This window comes from Morone saxatilis, unplaced genomic scaffold (assembly GCF_004916995.1).
Source record: "Morone saxatilis isolate NCDOM2014 unplaced genomic scaffold, NCSU_SB_2.0 Contig9, whole genome shotgun sequence".
Taxonomy (NCBI): domain Eukaryota; kingdom Metazoa; phylum Chordata; class Actinopteri; family Moronidae; genus Morone; species Morone saxatilis.
Window position 1 is genome coordinate 12,750,973 of NW_023340268.1, and position 18,640 is coordinate 12,769,612.

Below are 18,640 nucleotides of genomic sequence, written 5' to 3' on the forward strand. Positions count from 1 at the left end.
CACACACACACACACAATTTCTAATGACCAGCCGTTACTCACTAAGCATTTACAACACCTGCATGGCCCATGTTACATTCATCCTACTCATACATTCATTAGTGCATGTTAATATACGAAAGGCTAATGGGGTGTGTATGAAAATGCACTTAGCTCTCTACAAGAGTAACTACTCTGGGACATGTTGGCTTCCTCGCATAAGGATAAGACACATATAATGCTCTGTGGGTGCGAGTCTGTGTAAATATTTACTGGAGTTGTGACAAAGATGGATGGGAACATTAGGATTTGGGACGCAGTAAATATAAATGTATCAAAATGTTGTCTATGCTCTCCTATCCCAAGTGATTTCTTGCAATGGATTTGTTTAATTTGATTCCCTGCATATCATTTTTAACTCTGTGCCCATAGATGACCTACTTGTGTATAAGGAATCCTGTCATGTAGGTGTATGTGTAGTTTCATGGAAGCAGACAGTATCTCATACAGACAGCTTATAGATTCACCTTACCAATTCTTATCTGTCCCCCATTTTACACACACACATAAACACACTACACCACATCATAAATATTAATAGAAAGTTCAGTGGACTGGACTAACAGCCTCAGTAAAAGGGGACAATATAATGCCAATGGGAATAAAAAGGCCAAGAACTATGAGTCAAGGTCACTGCTAGGATTCTACTGCAGTATTCAGTCATTGTAGGGAAATTTCAGTGTCATAAAATAACACAATCTTCATCTTAATATTAAATAAAGAGAAGAGAAGGTTTTAAAATGTTTATCTTGGAAACCAGGAGGATCACATATGTTTGGGCAGAAATTGCAGGTCTGGTTGCATATTCTGTTCATATCTTTTGAGTAAGTTATGTGAAATCCTGCACTCGCCCTAGTTCTGTTTATTTGAACAAGAAAGTCTCTCAAAAACAAAGTCTTATTCATAATGATGGCCTGGCATTCATCCTAGGGATTTAGATCTATTGCATAAGCCTTCAACTACATGCTTAGAAAAGCCTTAGAGATAAAGATGTTTCCCTATGTGTCCCTATTTGGGATGCTTAATCTGCATTTTGATATGAATGAGGTCAAAGAGATATTTCTAAGAGAGGCTAAAGGGAAACTATTTCAACCCGCCAAGAGAGAAGATCAAAAGGACAAGTGCAGTGGTGCACATTTGGATAAAGACTAATGAGACACTAAAAATAAAGCCCTGAGACTGCAAAGGAAAAAAAACCATCACAGGCACAGGTAGATGCACACAAACAGAATTAGGAAGAAAGAACCACCATATCACTGAAATAAGTAAAAACCTAAAAGCACAGCATCTGTGTTAACCTGCCAACTCAGCCGGACTAAAACACAAGACTCATCTCCTGGTCAAGGCATGACTGTGTAACTACATTTGTGTAATAAAGTATCTTAGACATCGTAAAATATATAAATCCATTTGCCTTAGACATTTTGCATTAGAGAGAGTCTGGCAGAGATAAGAGAATAATAAAGACAAAAAAGTATTTCTACACCTTCTTATCTTGTATTGAAACCAAGCCTAGCACTTTTATCAGCAGTGTTAAGGACAAATGAGAGAATTTGGATGAAATCTCAGAGATACATAAGTGGACACCATTCTTTCATGGACTTAAGTCTAATGTCCTCGCTGCAATTTGCAGACAGTGAAGAACCCTGCAATGCAGCCTAGTTTAAATCCTCCATGAAAAAAAAGACAGATGAAAAGGGCACATCAGTTTAAAACTGAGCTAAGAATGCCGTCTCCCTCCCTACAGGGAGCAGCAGGGGTCAGTCTGGAGTGGAACTGAGACCAACTCGCCCATTTAAACAAGTAAAGACAAATGAAAAGGGCACATCAATTTGGAGTGGACGTGGGCACAGCATCTCTTTCTCTGCACAGTGTACCTCCCAGAGGCGGTATATTAGGCTGAAAGGGGCTCAATGGGGGCGAGGTGCATCACTAAATAATGAACTCCCAGCAGCACAATTACTGAGCATAATGGCTGCTTTCATCTTAACAGGGAGAGACTGTGTTTAGTTGTGTGTGTGTGTGTGTGTGTGTGTGTGTGTGTGTGTGTGGATGTTTGTATTTTTGTGGATATATAAGTATATGCATCTTTGTGGATAAAGAAGTCCATGAGCTATTCTTGCTACTGTCTACAGTATATGCTTATTCTAAAAAGATATGGTGAGCAAAGTGAAGTGAGATGAAGAAGAACTACCAGCAACCCTACACCGAGTGTGAAAGGTGTGTGCGCACTGATTTAGACTTACGAAGTTCGCCCACTTTCAGAATTTCACAGAGCATCTTGGTCAGCTCGATGCTGCTGCGCCCAAACGGACACTCATGCTTGTCTTCTCGACTGCTGTTCTCCAGGACGATCTAGAAACGTAGATAAGATCAGATAAGCCAGACAAGTAACATCAGGAGCATATCTCTTCAGTGGTTTTCCGTGTGATATTAAGGGCCAGCTAATTCTTGTATAAAGCCCTAATATACCTGGAATTTAGTTAAGACTAAAAATAACAATGTAGATCTGGATCCAGATCCAGATTAAAACCTCCATGTGAAGAATCATTATGCGATATATATATTTTTTATTCCATTCATTTTTAATGTGACCGGGTGGTGCATTGCTGTCTGCCACAGTTTCTTTTTGACACAAGGACTACGAGTTGTTACAGAAATGTTCAAATCCCACAAGTAGGGGCATTAAAGACGTTCATTTGATTTTAAAATAACACATTTAGAGCATTTTGAGGCCTTGGCAGAGGTATGCACTCTGAGGGTGCTTTGTGGTTTTAAGTTTATGTCAAATATATTTGCATTAATTTAAAATACCACGCTGGCTTGTCACACTGAAGGTCATTTTCCCATAAACATTTCCATAATGGTTGACAGTATTAGTTATTATTTGACCTTATCTGACCGCCTGAACTATCTGCTTGGGAGCCAAAAAACATAAATGAAATCTCAACAGCAAAAAAATTCACTCTAATTATGTGGATGGTGGCAGAGCGCCATAAATGAGGCCATCAAGGTCCCAATCATTCTAGCTGGTGACAGTTTAATTTGGGAAATTGGAGACTGTTTTCTCCCTCTGGTCGACTGATAAAGGCTGAGTCGGCACTACTAAGACATCTCTTTTCTCACTTTCAGACTAACATTATGATACAGTATACACACACACACACACACACACACACACACACATATTTGCAGATGTGGCGATTAAACTGCAGCATGCGCACAGCTGATACAAATAGACACAAATTTAAATTACAATTAGAGTGCTGGACAGCTGCTGTAAAATGGTTCCAACTAACTTGAAAGAGAAAGTGGAAACTTGCACACTAATCATCAAACCAGTAAATACCATCCCATTACAGACAATCACTGCCGTTATAGTACGAGTCTATTACCCAGGAGTGTAAAATCATGCTGACTGTCATGTGAAAATGACAAAAATGCTTAAAGTTGTTACACTGCCACTCAGGGACTGACACTGAAAGGAATTAAATCATTTCTGTTGTCTGGGCAGAGCAACTTCATGAAATGCAGTTTTAGCTGAAAGAAAATTTGGGAACGAGCCAGAAACTACAAACAAGTGAATGAGCTGGAGGGAGGAAGGTTTGGTAGGAAACAGAGGTGACGAGGAGGAACATAACACCATAGAACTCACTGAGCAGTGTGTGTGTGTGTGTGTGTTAGCGTCTCTGCATGGGGTAGAACTGCATAGGAAAGAGTATGTGCATGTTTACCCTGATGTAGGCGTCCTGGTGGTGTCTGGCAAAATACAGCATGTTATCCAGAGCCAACATGCCTGGAGGAATCTGGGTGAAATCCACAGCTGGATTGACGTGGTTCTGAGACACAGAGGAGAAGGAGGGTGAGACATGGACTTAAACACACATAACCCAATCCCTTTTTAACCTTTATTCTTTTAGGTATAATCCACTGAATGGGCTCTTTTTCTCATCACAAAGAAACAGGCAATCACACTGGGAGTTACACAGTACACCAGGTTTCCTGCTGTTTGGGTTCAAGAACCACAACTGAAGTACATAGTGAAGTAAGATTCACTCCATTCTCAGTTATGTTATGGGTATGTTGCATGGCAACTTGATAACAATAAATACTAAAACAATAAGCTCAAAATTAAAGATCAGAAGAAAAAATCCTCCCTAGGTATTTTTCATTAAGAAGGATTGACTGACAGTCGCCTGGCACCATAAATAAAGTATAAATTAATTCAAATATTGTTAAATTCTGATTGGTGCACGTAAGTACATGAGGTCAGCTTTTTCCAACATATGCCCGCCCACTTGGAACCTGTGAAGCCAAGACAAAAACAGAAATACAGAATTCTCATGTTAAATTTACCAAAAATGTTCTAACTAACTTATTATTTTGAGGCAACACACTACCACAAACTACCAGCCTTAATTTCATTTCGTGTCCGTGCTTTTCATGCTTTTTTTTTTTTTTTGGCTTTAATTTTAATACTTTTGACGCTGGATGTCAAAATGCCCTTGAACACACCTCTAAATGGAGATTTCTTTTAAAACAGTCCCTGTTTCAAACCTAATGATGAATTAACTGACTTTTTAAAATGCCAACAAATTAGCCCAAATTATAGCCCAATATCACAAATCACAATTTGCCTCAAGGGGATTTATATCTGTACAGCATACAACACTCTCTGTCCTTAAGAGTCTCAATTTGGATGAGGGAAAGAAACCTCCAAAAGAGCAACAGAGAAGGTATCCCTTTCCCAGGACAGATAAACATGCAATAGATGTTGTGTGTACAGAAAAGACCAACAAAAGAATTATTATTAGGCTAGGTTATACTTATTATGATAAGAATGCAGATGTAAGTAGGTTGTAAAACTTAAGTGAAGAGTGTTATGTTTTGCTAAATTGTCAAAAATGAATTCAAGTATACAGAATATTTACTTGGACTAGTGTAAAAGCAACAATACCTCAAATTTCAAGAAACAAACTAAAAACTTTGTGATAACAAGCCTGCTTCTTTAGCCTCTACATCACCACCTCCCATAGCATCTAAATATTGTATGAGATATGCAGATAGATGCTGCTTCTGCTGTCACAATCTATCACACTTAATTCCTCCCAGATATTGCGGAAGAATTCAGTCGACTAATGATTAAATCCATGGCTACACGTGCAAACACATCACTCTAAGCCTCACCTTGAGTTTAAAAGGTGAGACAGGATGTTGCAAAAGGAAAGCGACAGGAATAGGAGGTAGGAAAGCAGCGGATGAAAGAGGAATGGAGGACATTGAGATCTGGCTCATCAGTTTTGTAATTCTGCCTGACAGGAAGCAGACTTATAGGCTTAAAACAGAAACAGACACCCAGGCACATGCATATCTTAAAAAACACCCTCATATGGACATATATTAAAAAAAATATTGCAGCGTGTGCAACAATCCCTACTTAAAGAACCTGAAGGCATTAGACAGCAAACAAATTATCTCAGCAGTGATAAGATCTATCTAGAGAATTATGGCTTGTGTGTGTACAGTACATGTTTGTGTGTCTCTCTGTGTGTGTGTGTGTCTGCAAAGCTGTCTAGCATGGAAAGCAGACTAAGGATTTTAGGGTGAGTTTTCTCCACACTAGTGGAGACAAGGCAGTCCAATTGTCCTTATCTTTACTGAGCACACTGCAGTGGGAGTGTGGATGGGAAGAGCCCCAAAACAGCTCTGGGCTTACACTGAGCCACGGTGGGTTTAGTTCAAGTTCTTATGCTATAGTTAGACCACTGCGTACAATACCAGACTCACATACACACACATACACACACACACACACACACACTCACATATACAGTTCATTAAAAACATGCATGCCTGAAGGTAGGCAGATGACAGGATGAGAAAAGTAGTAAACAAATACATTTTATAGAGAAAAACAAGAGGAAATACAGTATAATACATACATAGGTTAACATAAATAAACACAGAAAAACGCACTCTTCAATGCAAAATTAAATTTACTATAATTCATTTTGAGGTACTTGTACTTGAGTATATCCATTTTATTCTAAGTTATATTTAACACTACATTTAAGAGGAAAATATTTAACTCCACTACATTTATGTTTACTTTTCTGATTAAGACTTGGGTTTATATATATATATATATTATATTAAATTAATGATCTCATGACCCATCAGATTTATCATGTGTCCATTTGATGGGAGCCCGACCCACACGTTACAGACCACAGATCTAGTTTATTTAACAGTATATTAGTAGTTAAACTAGCTCCACCATGAGCAGCTACAACAGTAAAGTGCTGCTTACGCATTGATGGATCAGTATCAACATTCTACTAAATATATCGGCCACATGGACCATTTTTCTGCAGAAAAAGTACTTCTGTTTATATTTTGATGATACAACTTTACTGCTGACAACATTTATGCAGAGTATTTTTAAATTGTTGTTGTATAAGTACGTTTACTTACTATGTAAAGGACCTAAATACTTCTTCCACCACTGTTCAAAACCAATTTCTCTGTGCATGCCCAGACAGATACATACATACATCATACATGCTTTAATCTGCGGATGGACAATCATGTCCAATTAACAGCCATCCTGTGTGGACAGACTGGCTCATGTTTTCCTTTCTGAACTCAGGTTTGTATGTGTGTCTGTGTGTGTGTGTGTGTGTGTGTGTAGTAGATGAGAGACCTTGTGAGAAAACATGTCAAACTTACAATAAAGCCGAGTTTCTTGTAGTCGCGGGTGTACATGGACTTGCGTTTCTCGATGCTGCCACTGTTGGGCTCACACTCCACGTCGAAGGCAATTCTCCGCAGCTCAAAGATGATGTCCCTCTGAGCCTGCACACGCAGAGAAGAATATAAAAGTGCTGCTCATGAATCCATCTGTCTTTTCTTCCATTCACCATTTTATAATTTAAGAATGCTTCAGCCTCATCTTCACTGTCTGGGGTCTTGCAGTGCCCAAGGCAACCTGGCCAACAGCCATGTCTCTCCACTGTTTTTATTACTTGGCCAACCTAAAATAACAGTTTTTTAGAAACCTGGCCGGATCATGCCTTAACTGCCCACAAGCTGCTAAATAAAAGATTAATGATTGTTTACTCCCAGCAGCTGTATCATGTTCGACTGTCCTGGTGGAGGATTACTCTATTGAGATGTACCTCTTCTTTTTCCTGAAAAGGTTTTCTTGGGGATTGTTTTTTGCACACCTGCATGGTTTGAGGTTACTTGTTGAATGTAGACTACAGTTAGACAGGATTTTTCTGACTACTTATTATTTTGTTTTCCTCATGTCTGATTTCAAATGACAAGTCTGGTGATGTTCTATATTTTTCTTACTGTCAAACCCATGAAAAGACCAAAAACAAACAATGAATCCATCCTACTATCCCTCTGTGCCATCAAGCTCCATTGTTGTCCCAAAGCCATAATATCGCACTATGTGACATGTTGTTTTTATGGGCACTGTAGTTTATTTTGAGTCAAAATCCCACATACCCCCACCCTACTGTCAGAAATTGTTACAATAGCACAACATGTGTATCAATCCACGGCTAAAAATAGTCCCCAACAAATACACCAATTCCGCCTGTTTGAGTGACATTTGCTAAAAACTACAGTGCCCAGCTGATTTAGGGAAATTACTCAGCTTACTTTCTAGAAATTAAACTGTATACACTCACAGTGCAACAGCTCTGCCACATATTTGACTTTAGGAATCTTATAATGGCCAGTTTTTTCTTTTTTCTATATATGCAATATTGAGGTTGAAGTAAGTGGGGTGTTGTACTTGACAAAACGCAATATCCTGTAGTCCATTTCAACACCTCTGCAAGCTAAAACCTAAGTAATAAACATATAGTTAATACCTCTGTGATGGTGTCAATCAGAACTGAACATTATTATTGTCATAAAAGTTAAAATTTGGCTGATCTTCTTTTACTACATATTACTGCATGCATTTTAAGATTTCTTAGTTCTTTCAATAGCTTGTGTATTTACTGGAATATAAACTCAAACTACACCTAATTAACTAAGGTCGAACAAAGCTGAGTTAATCTACTGCCACTAGTGACTTTATCACATATGTTTAGTTTATAGATAATGATGATCATTTCCCTTTTTGGCATTCAACCCTTCATCCATCCCTCCATTTGTCACCCGCATCATTCACAGTCCCCCACCTGGTCCTGGGGATCCATCTTGGTCATCATGCGGTCCTCCAGCAGGTTGAAGGTGAGCACCTGCAGCACGTACAGCTGGTGGGCCATTTCATCGTTGATAGGTGTGGGGCTTCGGATCACGTTCTACACGATGTGGAGGACAAACAGAGGAGGGAGAGGATGAGGGGGGTGTAGAGGGGCAGGGGAGAGTAGATCAGAGAATGGAGCGGAAGTGTTAGATGTGCAAAGAGAAGGTGAAGGAGAGAGCATGGGTTTTGGGGTCAGATAGACAAGACATGGATTTCGGAGGAAGATGGTACGAGATAACAAAGGAAAAGAGGATTTGGGAGTGAATGACGAGGATTAGAAAGCATAAGTCAGATGAGGAAAAAGGAGAGGGCGAAATTAGATTTAACATGAGGGAGAGGATGAAAGAAAGGAAAAAGGGGAACAGGTGTGAGAAAGTAAGCACAGTAGATAATAACCAACAATGTGAGACAGAGGCAGAAGTGGCAGGTGTCGTTTTCCTTTCTGATATCAGTCTGGTGCAAAGGCATAAACCTGAACAGAGATAAAAGAGAGACAAAGACAGAAAGAGAAGGAGACACAGAGACACAGGGATACACTGGAGAGGTGAGGGGGAGAAAGGCATGGTTATACTTACGCTGAGAATGATGGAGCGCAGCTGTTTCTGAGCAAGAATATGGGCCATCTCCTATAAAGGGAGAAAGAAAAGAAGGAGAGCAGAGAGAGAGAGGGAAAGAGAAAGATGAGAGGGAAAGAGAAAGATGAGACCCAACAATATCCCAACAAAATTAATACATTTTTATAGGGTATTCTATGTTTTTATGAGGAATGAATGTGGGGAAAAACAAAAACTGCCACGGCACACTGCAAAGTAAGCAGTGACAGGCCGTGAAAAATAAGAAAGCCATCCCAAAAAAAAGAACTTAATCTTAAGAAGGGATACTAAATGCACTAACTGATGTCTTCTACAGTGCAAACTACAAAGTGTGCTAATCAAGGGTGCACTTACTGTCAGGGGACAATTTAGGATGTCCACAATGTGCTCATCACACTACCATATCGTGTGCAGTGAGGAAACAAAGTCAGAGACAGAGAGACAGAGAAGGGCGAGTGAGTGAATGTAGAGAAAAAAAGAGAGCCTGAGAGGAGGTTAAAAAAATATATAATTTTCTGTCAGTGGTGCAGCTTCTGGAGGGAGAGGGGGGAGGCAACGGTGTCAGCAGAATGGTGAGTGGTGGTGGGGTGGGGGGGCATAATAATAGCTTTACTGATGGTCGAGACACACACACACACACTCATCTGTCCTTTAAGTCACACACGGCACAAACTCAGAACCAAATTGGTGTCATTAGCCCCTTGCACGTTTTAAAATCTCATCATCACAGTCATCTGTGATCAATCTGCGTATAAAAGAACCTGACATGATGAACAGGTGCTGTCTCATATCACATTATAAAACCTGGCTCCCTGCAGAAATAAAACTGTCTGCTATAAACTTATATTACCACAAATGCCTGCACCTGAGACAGGAAGACATTGTTCACTTATCACCTAAAACAACCCAATAAATTTGCCTAAAATTGCTACCAGCCAAACCACATGAATCTGATTCGAGCAGAGTCTTGTCAAATTGCCAAAATGTGCAAATTTGGCCTCAGCAAAAAAAAGAAGCACTGCAACACCAGAGTGTGCTACAATCTGTATGTGGTGGTGCTGTGAAGCTTATTTCTGCAAAGCGTGCCTTCAACTTTGTGTGCTGCACAGGAGAAAAGCGGTGGGTTAGCATCATTCATTATTAATGTCACAGCACATCGCTGGACCCTATGGTGCTGATACAGGGGATCATGTGATTAGCTACAGGGCAAAGCGTGACGTAGGTGAGAGAGCGAGAGAGAGAGATAGAGAGAGAGAGATGAGTCGAGAAATGAGAGCATGGTTGAGGAATGGGAATGAAGAGACAGATGAGTAGGGAAAAATGGGGTTTGTTGGGCTTTTACACTTAAATCACTTCTGTTCTACGAGATTTTACTGTTACACTATACTGTACCGTAGTATACACACACGAAAATCTTACAAAAATACACAGAAAGTACACAGTGTTACAGTACAACAATGCTGATGTGGAAACATGTAAATGCATCATGTAAAGCTCACTGCATTGTGAAAATGATGAATGACAGTACAGTGTGAAGGTACTGTGTGTGCATTCTCACCTGTCTCTTTTCCTCAGGAGCTTTAAGGAAGAGAGCATTGATGACAGCAATAGTGTAGGTCTGAATATCTTGATCAGTCCTGGAATTGAAAAATAGCACAAATAAGATAATTAACTTGACAAATAAGTGGTTAATTATCGTCCACCCATGTGGTTTGAGATGCATTCCCCACTAATATACTGATAGAGTGAATCAAGATAATTAAAGCCTCTACAGTTTACATCCACTTACCCCTGAAGATGTGGAATGAGCTGTCCAATGGTGATCTCTTGCGCCACCTTGTGATAAAGATCCTGACTGTTGAGCACCATGGACTCCAGAATGGCCAGAGAACGCTGCAGCACTGCCGTGTCCATGGCGGACTTGTTCACATAGCTGGCAATCTGCAGGAGGGACAGAGCAGGAGAGATAAAGGAATCTACAGAAAACACTGAATAATTTATAAGATGTAATGACTACAGATACTAAAAGGATAGTGGAGGACAGCTAAAAACAAACTTCCTTTTGACACCTGGGGACATTTTCATTTACATACATTTTCTATGTACAGTAACAGCTAATGATGTGTCAAAAGGAATATGTCATACAAATGTGGTGAATGTTTGCAGCATGCTCTGAAATCTAGGGTGCAAACTTGAATTCAATAACAGCAGCATTATAAATATAAATAAAGTCCTCTCTAAATCCCTGAGCTATTTCCTTGGCTGACCTTCTTGATGAAGGCCACAGAGAAAGTGTCCCAGGAGACGATGCCATGGTCCATCAGCTCTACGAAGGCCGTCAGAGTGAAGGACAGCAGGTCACCAAAACTACAGACACACACACACACACACACACACCATAGGAAACTTCTCTCCAGCAGATGGTTTGGACCAGTGAATAGCTGCAAAGCCCAGATGGCTTGGAACATAACAAGGAATGAGCGGTCAGCAGAGAGAGAGAGAGAGAGAGAGAGAGAAAGGTGGCGGAGAGGGGACAGAAGAACATAAGTTCAATGCTGCAACCAGGCTTGCTGGAGAAAGACAAAACGGAGACTGAAAGAGAGGAAGAAATGGGACAGAGGTTTGCGATGCAGTGCAGACAGACTGGCCTTCAAAGAGACAGCAGGGGCCATCAGAAGGCCAGCGGGAGCCGGGCAGCACAGTGCGGCGTTCAATCAGGACCAGAAAGCTACATAATAGAGTGAAGTCATGCAGTTACACAAATATCTGGAGAAATAAATCACTCTGCAAGAGTCACAGGAGGCCAAAGCAGGAAACACATTAAACAGCTGTTATATCCAAGACATATTACTGCTGCACGTACTTAATGAGAAATTTAGAAATCACATTAAAATCTACGAGTTTTAACCTGCACATAACTCATAGTAGAATAGATTGGAGTTATTTCTGCTATTTTGTGTTACAAAACAGCTTTCAGATGTTTTAAGGCTTCACCAATACATTTTACAATACTGACCTCTACTGCTTAAGGCTGGCATTGCAGAACCCCACTGCACTGAAAGTTTTGCTGGTTTATCCTTGTGTAACATGTATGTTATTACTGGTCTAGTTGCATTCTATCAAGGTGACATGGAAATACACAAACCTATGGTGCTATAAATCAGACAAATTTTTTTTTAAATCTCTTTTATTTATAAAAAGTAAGTAATGATCTGTTTCATATTTTATAATGAATTTTCAGGTTAGTTGCACGGTAGGTGATTAGTGAACAGTCAAATGGAAGATTAGTAACCCACAGCTGAAGGACGAAACGGCTTTTGCAGATGGTACTGGGCATTTAGATGACATAATGAAGTTAGCTACACAATACATGAAACCGTAGAATACTGACGTTAAACAATACATTTATGGAGGCAGAGTAAAAGAAACCCTGTTGATGGATGGATGATTCCCCTGTGGTGATAGAAGCTATTGACTAATAATGTTGAAGAGAAAGTAAGAAAAGTAGCTGGCTCACAGCGAGCATACAGCCAACCCACTCAGTCTGAGCACCATTTTGTAAAGAACACCAAGATTTCCCGGTAAGCACTGACAAGTAAGTAATAATACATGTAAGCTTTACTAAACATGTAATTGTAAAAATGCATTGGTTTTAACAGATTTCTTTAGGTTCATTAGGTTCTTAGAGATAAATCTTGGTTTTCTTTAAGTCTGTGTTGAAGAATTAGGAAGAAGTTTTAGTCTGTTGCCCAAAACCACATGCAAAAAATGCGGCCTGTAAGTGGCTGTGTTATACATATATAAAATTTCCCATAAGGCACTGGGGCAAGAGTCTTAATCATGCAGACTTGGCCAGCAGGTTAGGAAGAGCACAGAGCCAATGACGTTAACCGGCCGGGGGGGGGGGGCCTTACCAGGGCTTCATTATCTTCTGTAGTTTCTGATAGCGCCTGCAAAAGATTTGGGAAACTTTGGTGTCAACGGGTGGAAACAAAACAACCAATCCTTTTAGACTTAGTCAGCACAGTGCAGCGAATAACACGCATCCAATCTGGTGACTAGTCAATGCGTACATGTACAAAGAAGAGACCAGACTCCAAGCCAGTCTGTTACACATCATAAAAAATGCTTTCTTATTGTATGAATTCAAACATAAGCTGAACTGAAATTAAATGTCAACACACATTTTCATACACCAACTTATAGTACACACCTCTCATACCAGTAAGCCTACTTATTAAACATTAAAAGCATGCCAAGCAGAAACAGTTGAAAAAGCAGTAAGCCGTCAACCTTACTGTCACACAGCAAGCTTGGGTAGAGATGATAATGCACAGAAATGATCAACAACACTTTCATTTAAGAAAACAATAAAAAAAAAATCTGGTTTTCACACCTCAAACGTTTTGAGTGACACATTCACTGTGTGTACCAAAAGGAGAACGAAACCTTCTACTCTGTTTCCTTGCATGTGCTGTAACCTGTGCTGAATTTCTGCAGCATACTGCACATCCCATTATGGTCATGCATATTGTATTTGAAATTAAATGCTACAGCAATCAAAGTACAAATAAACATACCATTGGATTAGCAAAGGGAAAAAATAGCTTAGCTGAAATTGTATAGTCCACAGAACAGACTATTTTCATTAGGGATGTTTTCTTTCTTTAAAGTTGGACTTTTCAGTTAATTTTCTAATCAAAAAGACATTCACTTACATTGTAGTGCGGTGGCAGCAAAACTCTCAGAGACAGATATTTCTAAAACTAGACAAATACAACTGAAACTGCCTGCATGGTTAGATATCACTACAGATAAATGAGAAAATGTGATTTTTTTATTCGTGTAAACTGAACGTTTAAACCAACAGCTGAACATCCCTCTTCCTGGTGTTTCTGTAAGTAATAACACCTTTTAATAAGCTGGTTGAACTTCAAGTTGCACTGTACATTCTGAACACTACTGTGTCCAGGAGAACCTTTAAGAATCAGCTGTTCCATATTTTGGTCAGTAGAGGGCGATATCTGCCTTTGACTTGTGGAGCTCCTGTAGGAGGCAGCAGCAGCAGCCGCAGCAGCCAACTGATTTCCACATGAATGTGGTACAACATCTCTGGCAGAAGCATTAGATCACAGCACCGCTCTGCCCTCAAGAGTCTCCAGCACTGAGCCTCTTGAATAATTACAGTTCACCAAGTTGGTTGGCAGGCACACTAATGAGTATGTGTGTGTTTGTGTCAGTCACTGATATCTATCTGCTTCTCTGTGTTTTATAAGCTCCTTCTGTTGAGATGGAAATGCAGCAACCACTCGCTCTCTGTTGCTTACGTGCATGCAGAGGCCACTCCACAGTACTGAATAACGGATGTGATGGAAATTCACAGAGAAATATATTTAATGAAAGAGAAAGAAACAGAGTGGAGTCAACACCAGGGCTGCTGTGATTGCTCCTTGCAGTAAGATTAAACAGTGTCAAATATTTGCTCATTTCAGCATTATATACAAAAAGGAGAAGAGGCTTCAACGATGTCCTGTCAAATAATAAAAGCGAGTGTAATGCTAGAGGTGCTGCTGTCTAATACCCAGAAATAGGAGACCATTAAGTGGTTTCTGCTGAGGAGAAGACATTAAATATCTGACCGGAATTTGACCCTTTATGTACACACAAAACAATCAGGAGCATTTTTTTTCCACTGTGTCGTAGTAAGAACATATTTGACCTTGAACGACTGTGTTTTTACGACATGACTATGTCTGAGTCAACTCCTCATGCAAGCAAACAATACTTCAATCTACCTTTTCTCTTGCTGGGTAAAAGGGATGAATAATGAGAGTTGCATGAGGCAGAAAACGAAAGTCCTGGATGGCTGGCTGCCGCTGCTGCCCTCCCTGCCAGTTTGCACCGTATGTCTGCGTGCGTGCATGTGTGCGGGCACATTTGCACTCTTACTGTAACTTTCCTCTGGGTTTTTACTCTGACCGGAGCCTTGCACTCACACAGTATGCTACTGGGACGCACACACGAACACACCTCCCACTGGCATCATGGCTGAGAAATTCCACCTCAGCGAAAAATATCCTCGCTTTAACCTTCAGTTGAGACGGTCTCCAGGGCCCCCCAACACACACAGACAAAAACACACACGGTGACTTTTTGGATCTGCTGAAATAGTAAAATACCAGCGGAGAGTTCTCTTCTTAGTCGTGTGTAGTATCACTGTCATGGTCAGCAAAAGCCAACAGGAGCCACTGGGCATGTTCTTCACAAGCCAGTTCTTCTCTTTTCAGCAGTCATGCACTTGGATGACACCTTAAACATGTGTTATGGCGTTACGCCCTTGCTGTGGATGCTTTGCAGACAGCCTCTGGAGCTATGCCGTAGGCTCAACTGGAGCCGACGTAGACCTTCTCAAAAATGTAATGCCACAGAGATATTACATGGAGACAGAAAAACCTGTGATTGGTCAGGTCAGGCTACTTGTCATACAACTTTCTAATGTCGGTAAAAAATATTGTTTTTTTCTGCTGCACACCCTTCAAAGGTAGTGAAAGAAAGTTAAATGAACAGATTACTTTTTTTAATGATTGCAGGGCAGCAGTTTTCTTTTCAGTAGTTGGACAGGACAAACATGTCACTCTAAGTCTCAAGCTGTATGTAAGATTTTAGACAAGATTACTACAGGTACTGTATATAATGTATACAATGTATATAATGAAAAACGGTCCGATAATGACACATCTATCTATAGTGTTGCAGTGGTGCTTTCAAAGTATTCACAGTACAATCCAGTGATCTACAGACGGTCAGCCGTAACACCTAATGCAGAAGCATAAATCCTGCTTAATACAATCATGAATGTTACTGAACACAATCAGACAGCTGCAGCTGATTCAGAACGCTGCAGCTTGTCCTCACTAAGACCAAAAAAGTGGATCACATCACTATTTCTGAGGTCTTTACACTAGCGTCCTGTCTGTCAAAGAACTGCTTTTAAAAGATGGATGTTGGTTTATAAAGCACTGAGCCAAAATACATTCTGGTCTGGTCTGATATGTTACGAACCATCCAGACCTCTCAGGTCCTCTGGGACAGGTCTGGTTTCTGTCCCAGATGTCAAAACTAAAAATGGAGAGGTAGCTTTAAGTTTTTATGCACCGCATTATCTGGAAGAATGACCCTCCCAGGAAAACTGCAGGCCACTGCCTTTTATTAAATCAGATTTGAGGCTTTTGATTAGGCCCTGTAAGTTTTACTCCTGATCTTATTTTTATTTTTATATTGTGCCTTAGGCTGCTTGATGCAACTTGATGCCTTTTATATTTTATGTAAAGAACTAAATTGCCTTGTTGTTAAAATGTGCTATACAAATACACTTGCCTTGCCTTGAACTAAGAGCAAGTAACTCAAGTGCTGTAAACTTAAGCAATCAGAATGCACAGTGCAACCAAACCCCGGATTCTCACTGACCTCAGACCTGCGTAGGTGCAGTACTATTAAAACTTGTAAGACAGATACGTGGGTGTAGATACAACACTTATTATTAAAAAATTCTTTAGCTACAAATTAAAAACTTTGAATGAAACAGCATAATGGCTGTTATCTTCCATACCAAATTCATCACACAAAGAAGAATGACAAATTGTCAGGGGAGGAAAACACAGCAGCGATGGAGGAAATCCAAAACAGCTAAAAGATGCACGGACAGTTGACTTACTCAGTCCCACTCTCCACCATCTGAGTGAGCAGGGAGATGCCGTCCAGGTTGATGAACTCTTGGGCAAAGGTGATGTCCCGGGACGCATTGGCCAGGTCTTTCAGAGCCTCCAGCTTGGCATCCATGCTGGACGACTGGATCCGTTCATGAAGCTGTACTGCAGTCTGGTACTAGAGTGGACGAGAAAGATGCAGCGGTGTCAGAAGGCAAAAAGACTCACATATTGTATGAGTTCTCTCTCTGTGCACCCACAATTATCAGAGTGGGACATTTTGCTAATAAATAAAACTTACAGGGGAGGTGGTCAAACGCAGGATTGAGCCGTTCTTAATATCATTGCGATTCTGTAATGTTATAACAAGAGTAAAGCAGAAGTTAGTGCGCACTTGAAACATATTTTTATCTCACACCTGGAGTTAAAAAAAACATATAACTAAACCTTTTCTGTTATGTAGAAATTTGTTGCGTCAGCAATCTGCAGAGCAAAGTTTTCATGGTTCCCCAAGGACCACCTAAAAGTCATTGGAAGGAGAGAAAAGAAAACATTGCATAATTGGTATTAAAAGTGTAGAACGTTTTAAAATACAGCTAATAGGGTATATGTGTGGAGATAGAGAGAGAGGCTAGTCCTAGGAGAATTATTTTCAAATCTAAAGGCATGCACTTGTGCACAGACACATTAAAAGCAGACTTACCCCTCGCACACTTCTTTAATGATGGCTGAGAGAGGCTTTTTCTGCGGAAAAAGGCAAAAATACATTTAGTCTACAGTCCAAGCTTGAGTTCCTAAAACAACAGTCAACTCAGAGTGAGCTGCAATTACTTTATATTACAAGACTAGCACAATGAGAGGCTCCTCAGGAGCCTGGATTTAACTGTCCAACTACTGATGCAGGATCACTAAACATGTCTGTTACAGCATTTCCTTCATTATTATTGTGTATGAGACTGCTTCCAGGTCAGCAACTGTGATATTCTGCTCCACAGTGGTGGAAAGTAACAAATTACCTTTACTCAACTACTGTTTTACTGTTTAAGTTAGAGGTACTTTGTTTCCATTTTTTTTAAACTTTACCCTTCTACACACTTTTTACTCCATTACATTGATTTGGCGGATGCAGTTACTAGTTACATATACATTTCATATTAAATACATATAAATGTTACAGATTATTGATTAAAACACACAATATTCAATTAAATTATTCAATATGATGAGTTGAGTTTGGGTACCAATACCCAAACAAGACTTTATCTTGTGGAATATAATGATGTTTCAACCCGTTTTTGCAATTAAATAAAATATGCCAAACCATGCCAGTCAGTATTAGCTTAATATCTGCCTGCTCGCCACTGTTTCATGCTCAGGAGCTCTGGGACTTACTTAAAAATAGAAAAGCTCTGAGTAAATAACACATAATCTCAAGTTTGTTGGTTCAGATCAGGAAATATCTGATACAAGAAAAACACAAGCCTAAGAATCAGTTTTAACATTGAATGCCAAGTTTTGATACTTGATTCTTACTGAAACATTCACTTGTATTGGAGGGGACCAATTTTACACACAAAGTTCAGTTTACTCATTACAAGGAGTACACAGACTGCTTCTCAAAGTTTGAGTATCTTGGCTTGGGCCTGAAACATTTTCACAGAAAGCCTGTATTATTATTCTTTTATCATATATTTCCTGATATAAATTAAGAAACTTGTCTAAGTTATATTTTATTAAGGTAAAGAAAAGGAGTTAAATTACCATTACATTACTGTAATAGAGAATATAAGTCAGAATATCTTAGCCTCTGCTGCTCCAATTCTGATGATTGTCTTCTGTGACTTTATGAAGATACAACGCTCAATCACTGGAGTACCCCTTTAAAATTACAGTACAGCTACTTTTACTCTAGCAATATATCTGAATACAGTATATTACTGGCTCAGGTTACATTTCAGGTTGGCTAAGGCTCTTTTCAAAACACACAGGGATCAGCATGTACACAAAATCACACAGCCATTTAGTGAGCATAT

General features: G+C 39.8%; 1 protein-coding gene across 1 annotated transcript in view; it reads right to left on the reverse strand.

Annotated features, from left to right (window-relative positions):
- Positions 1-17,375, reverse strand: part of elmo1 (engulfment and cell motility 1 (ced-12 homolog, C. elegans)) — a gene marked incomplete in the record, with an annotated part of 60,099 nt that extends 42,724 nt beyond the window's left edge. Inside the window, 13 exon segments of the mRNA XM_035681955.1 lie at positions 2,286-2,394; positions 3,774-3,878; positions 6,769-6,894; positions 8,241-8,363; positions 8,884-8,934; positions 10,460-10,538; positions 10,691-10,842; positions 11,169-11,268; positions 12,816-12,851; positions 16,616-16,785; positions 16,909-16,959; positions 17,055-17,127; positions 17,311-17,375. Coding sequence (XP_035537848.1) covers positions 2,286-2,394; positions 3,774-3,878; positions 6,769-6,894; positions 8,241-8,363; positions 8,884-8,934; positions 10,460-10,538; positions 10,691-10,842; positions 11,169-11,268; positions 12,816-12,851; positions 16,616-16,785; positions 16,909-16,959; positions 17,055-17,127; positions 17,311-17,375 — 1,240 coding nt within the window.
- Positions 17,376-18,640: the final 1,265 nt, after the last annotated feature.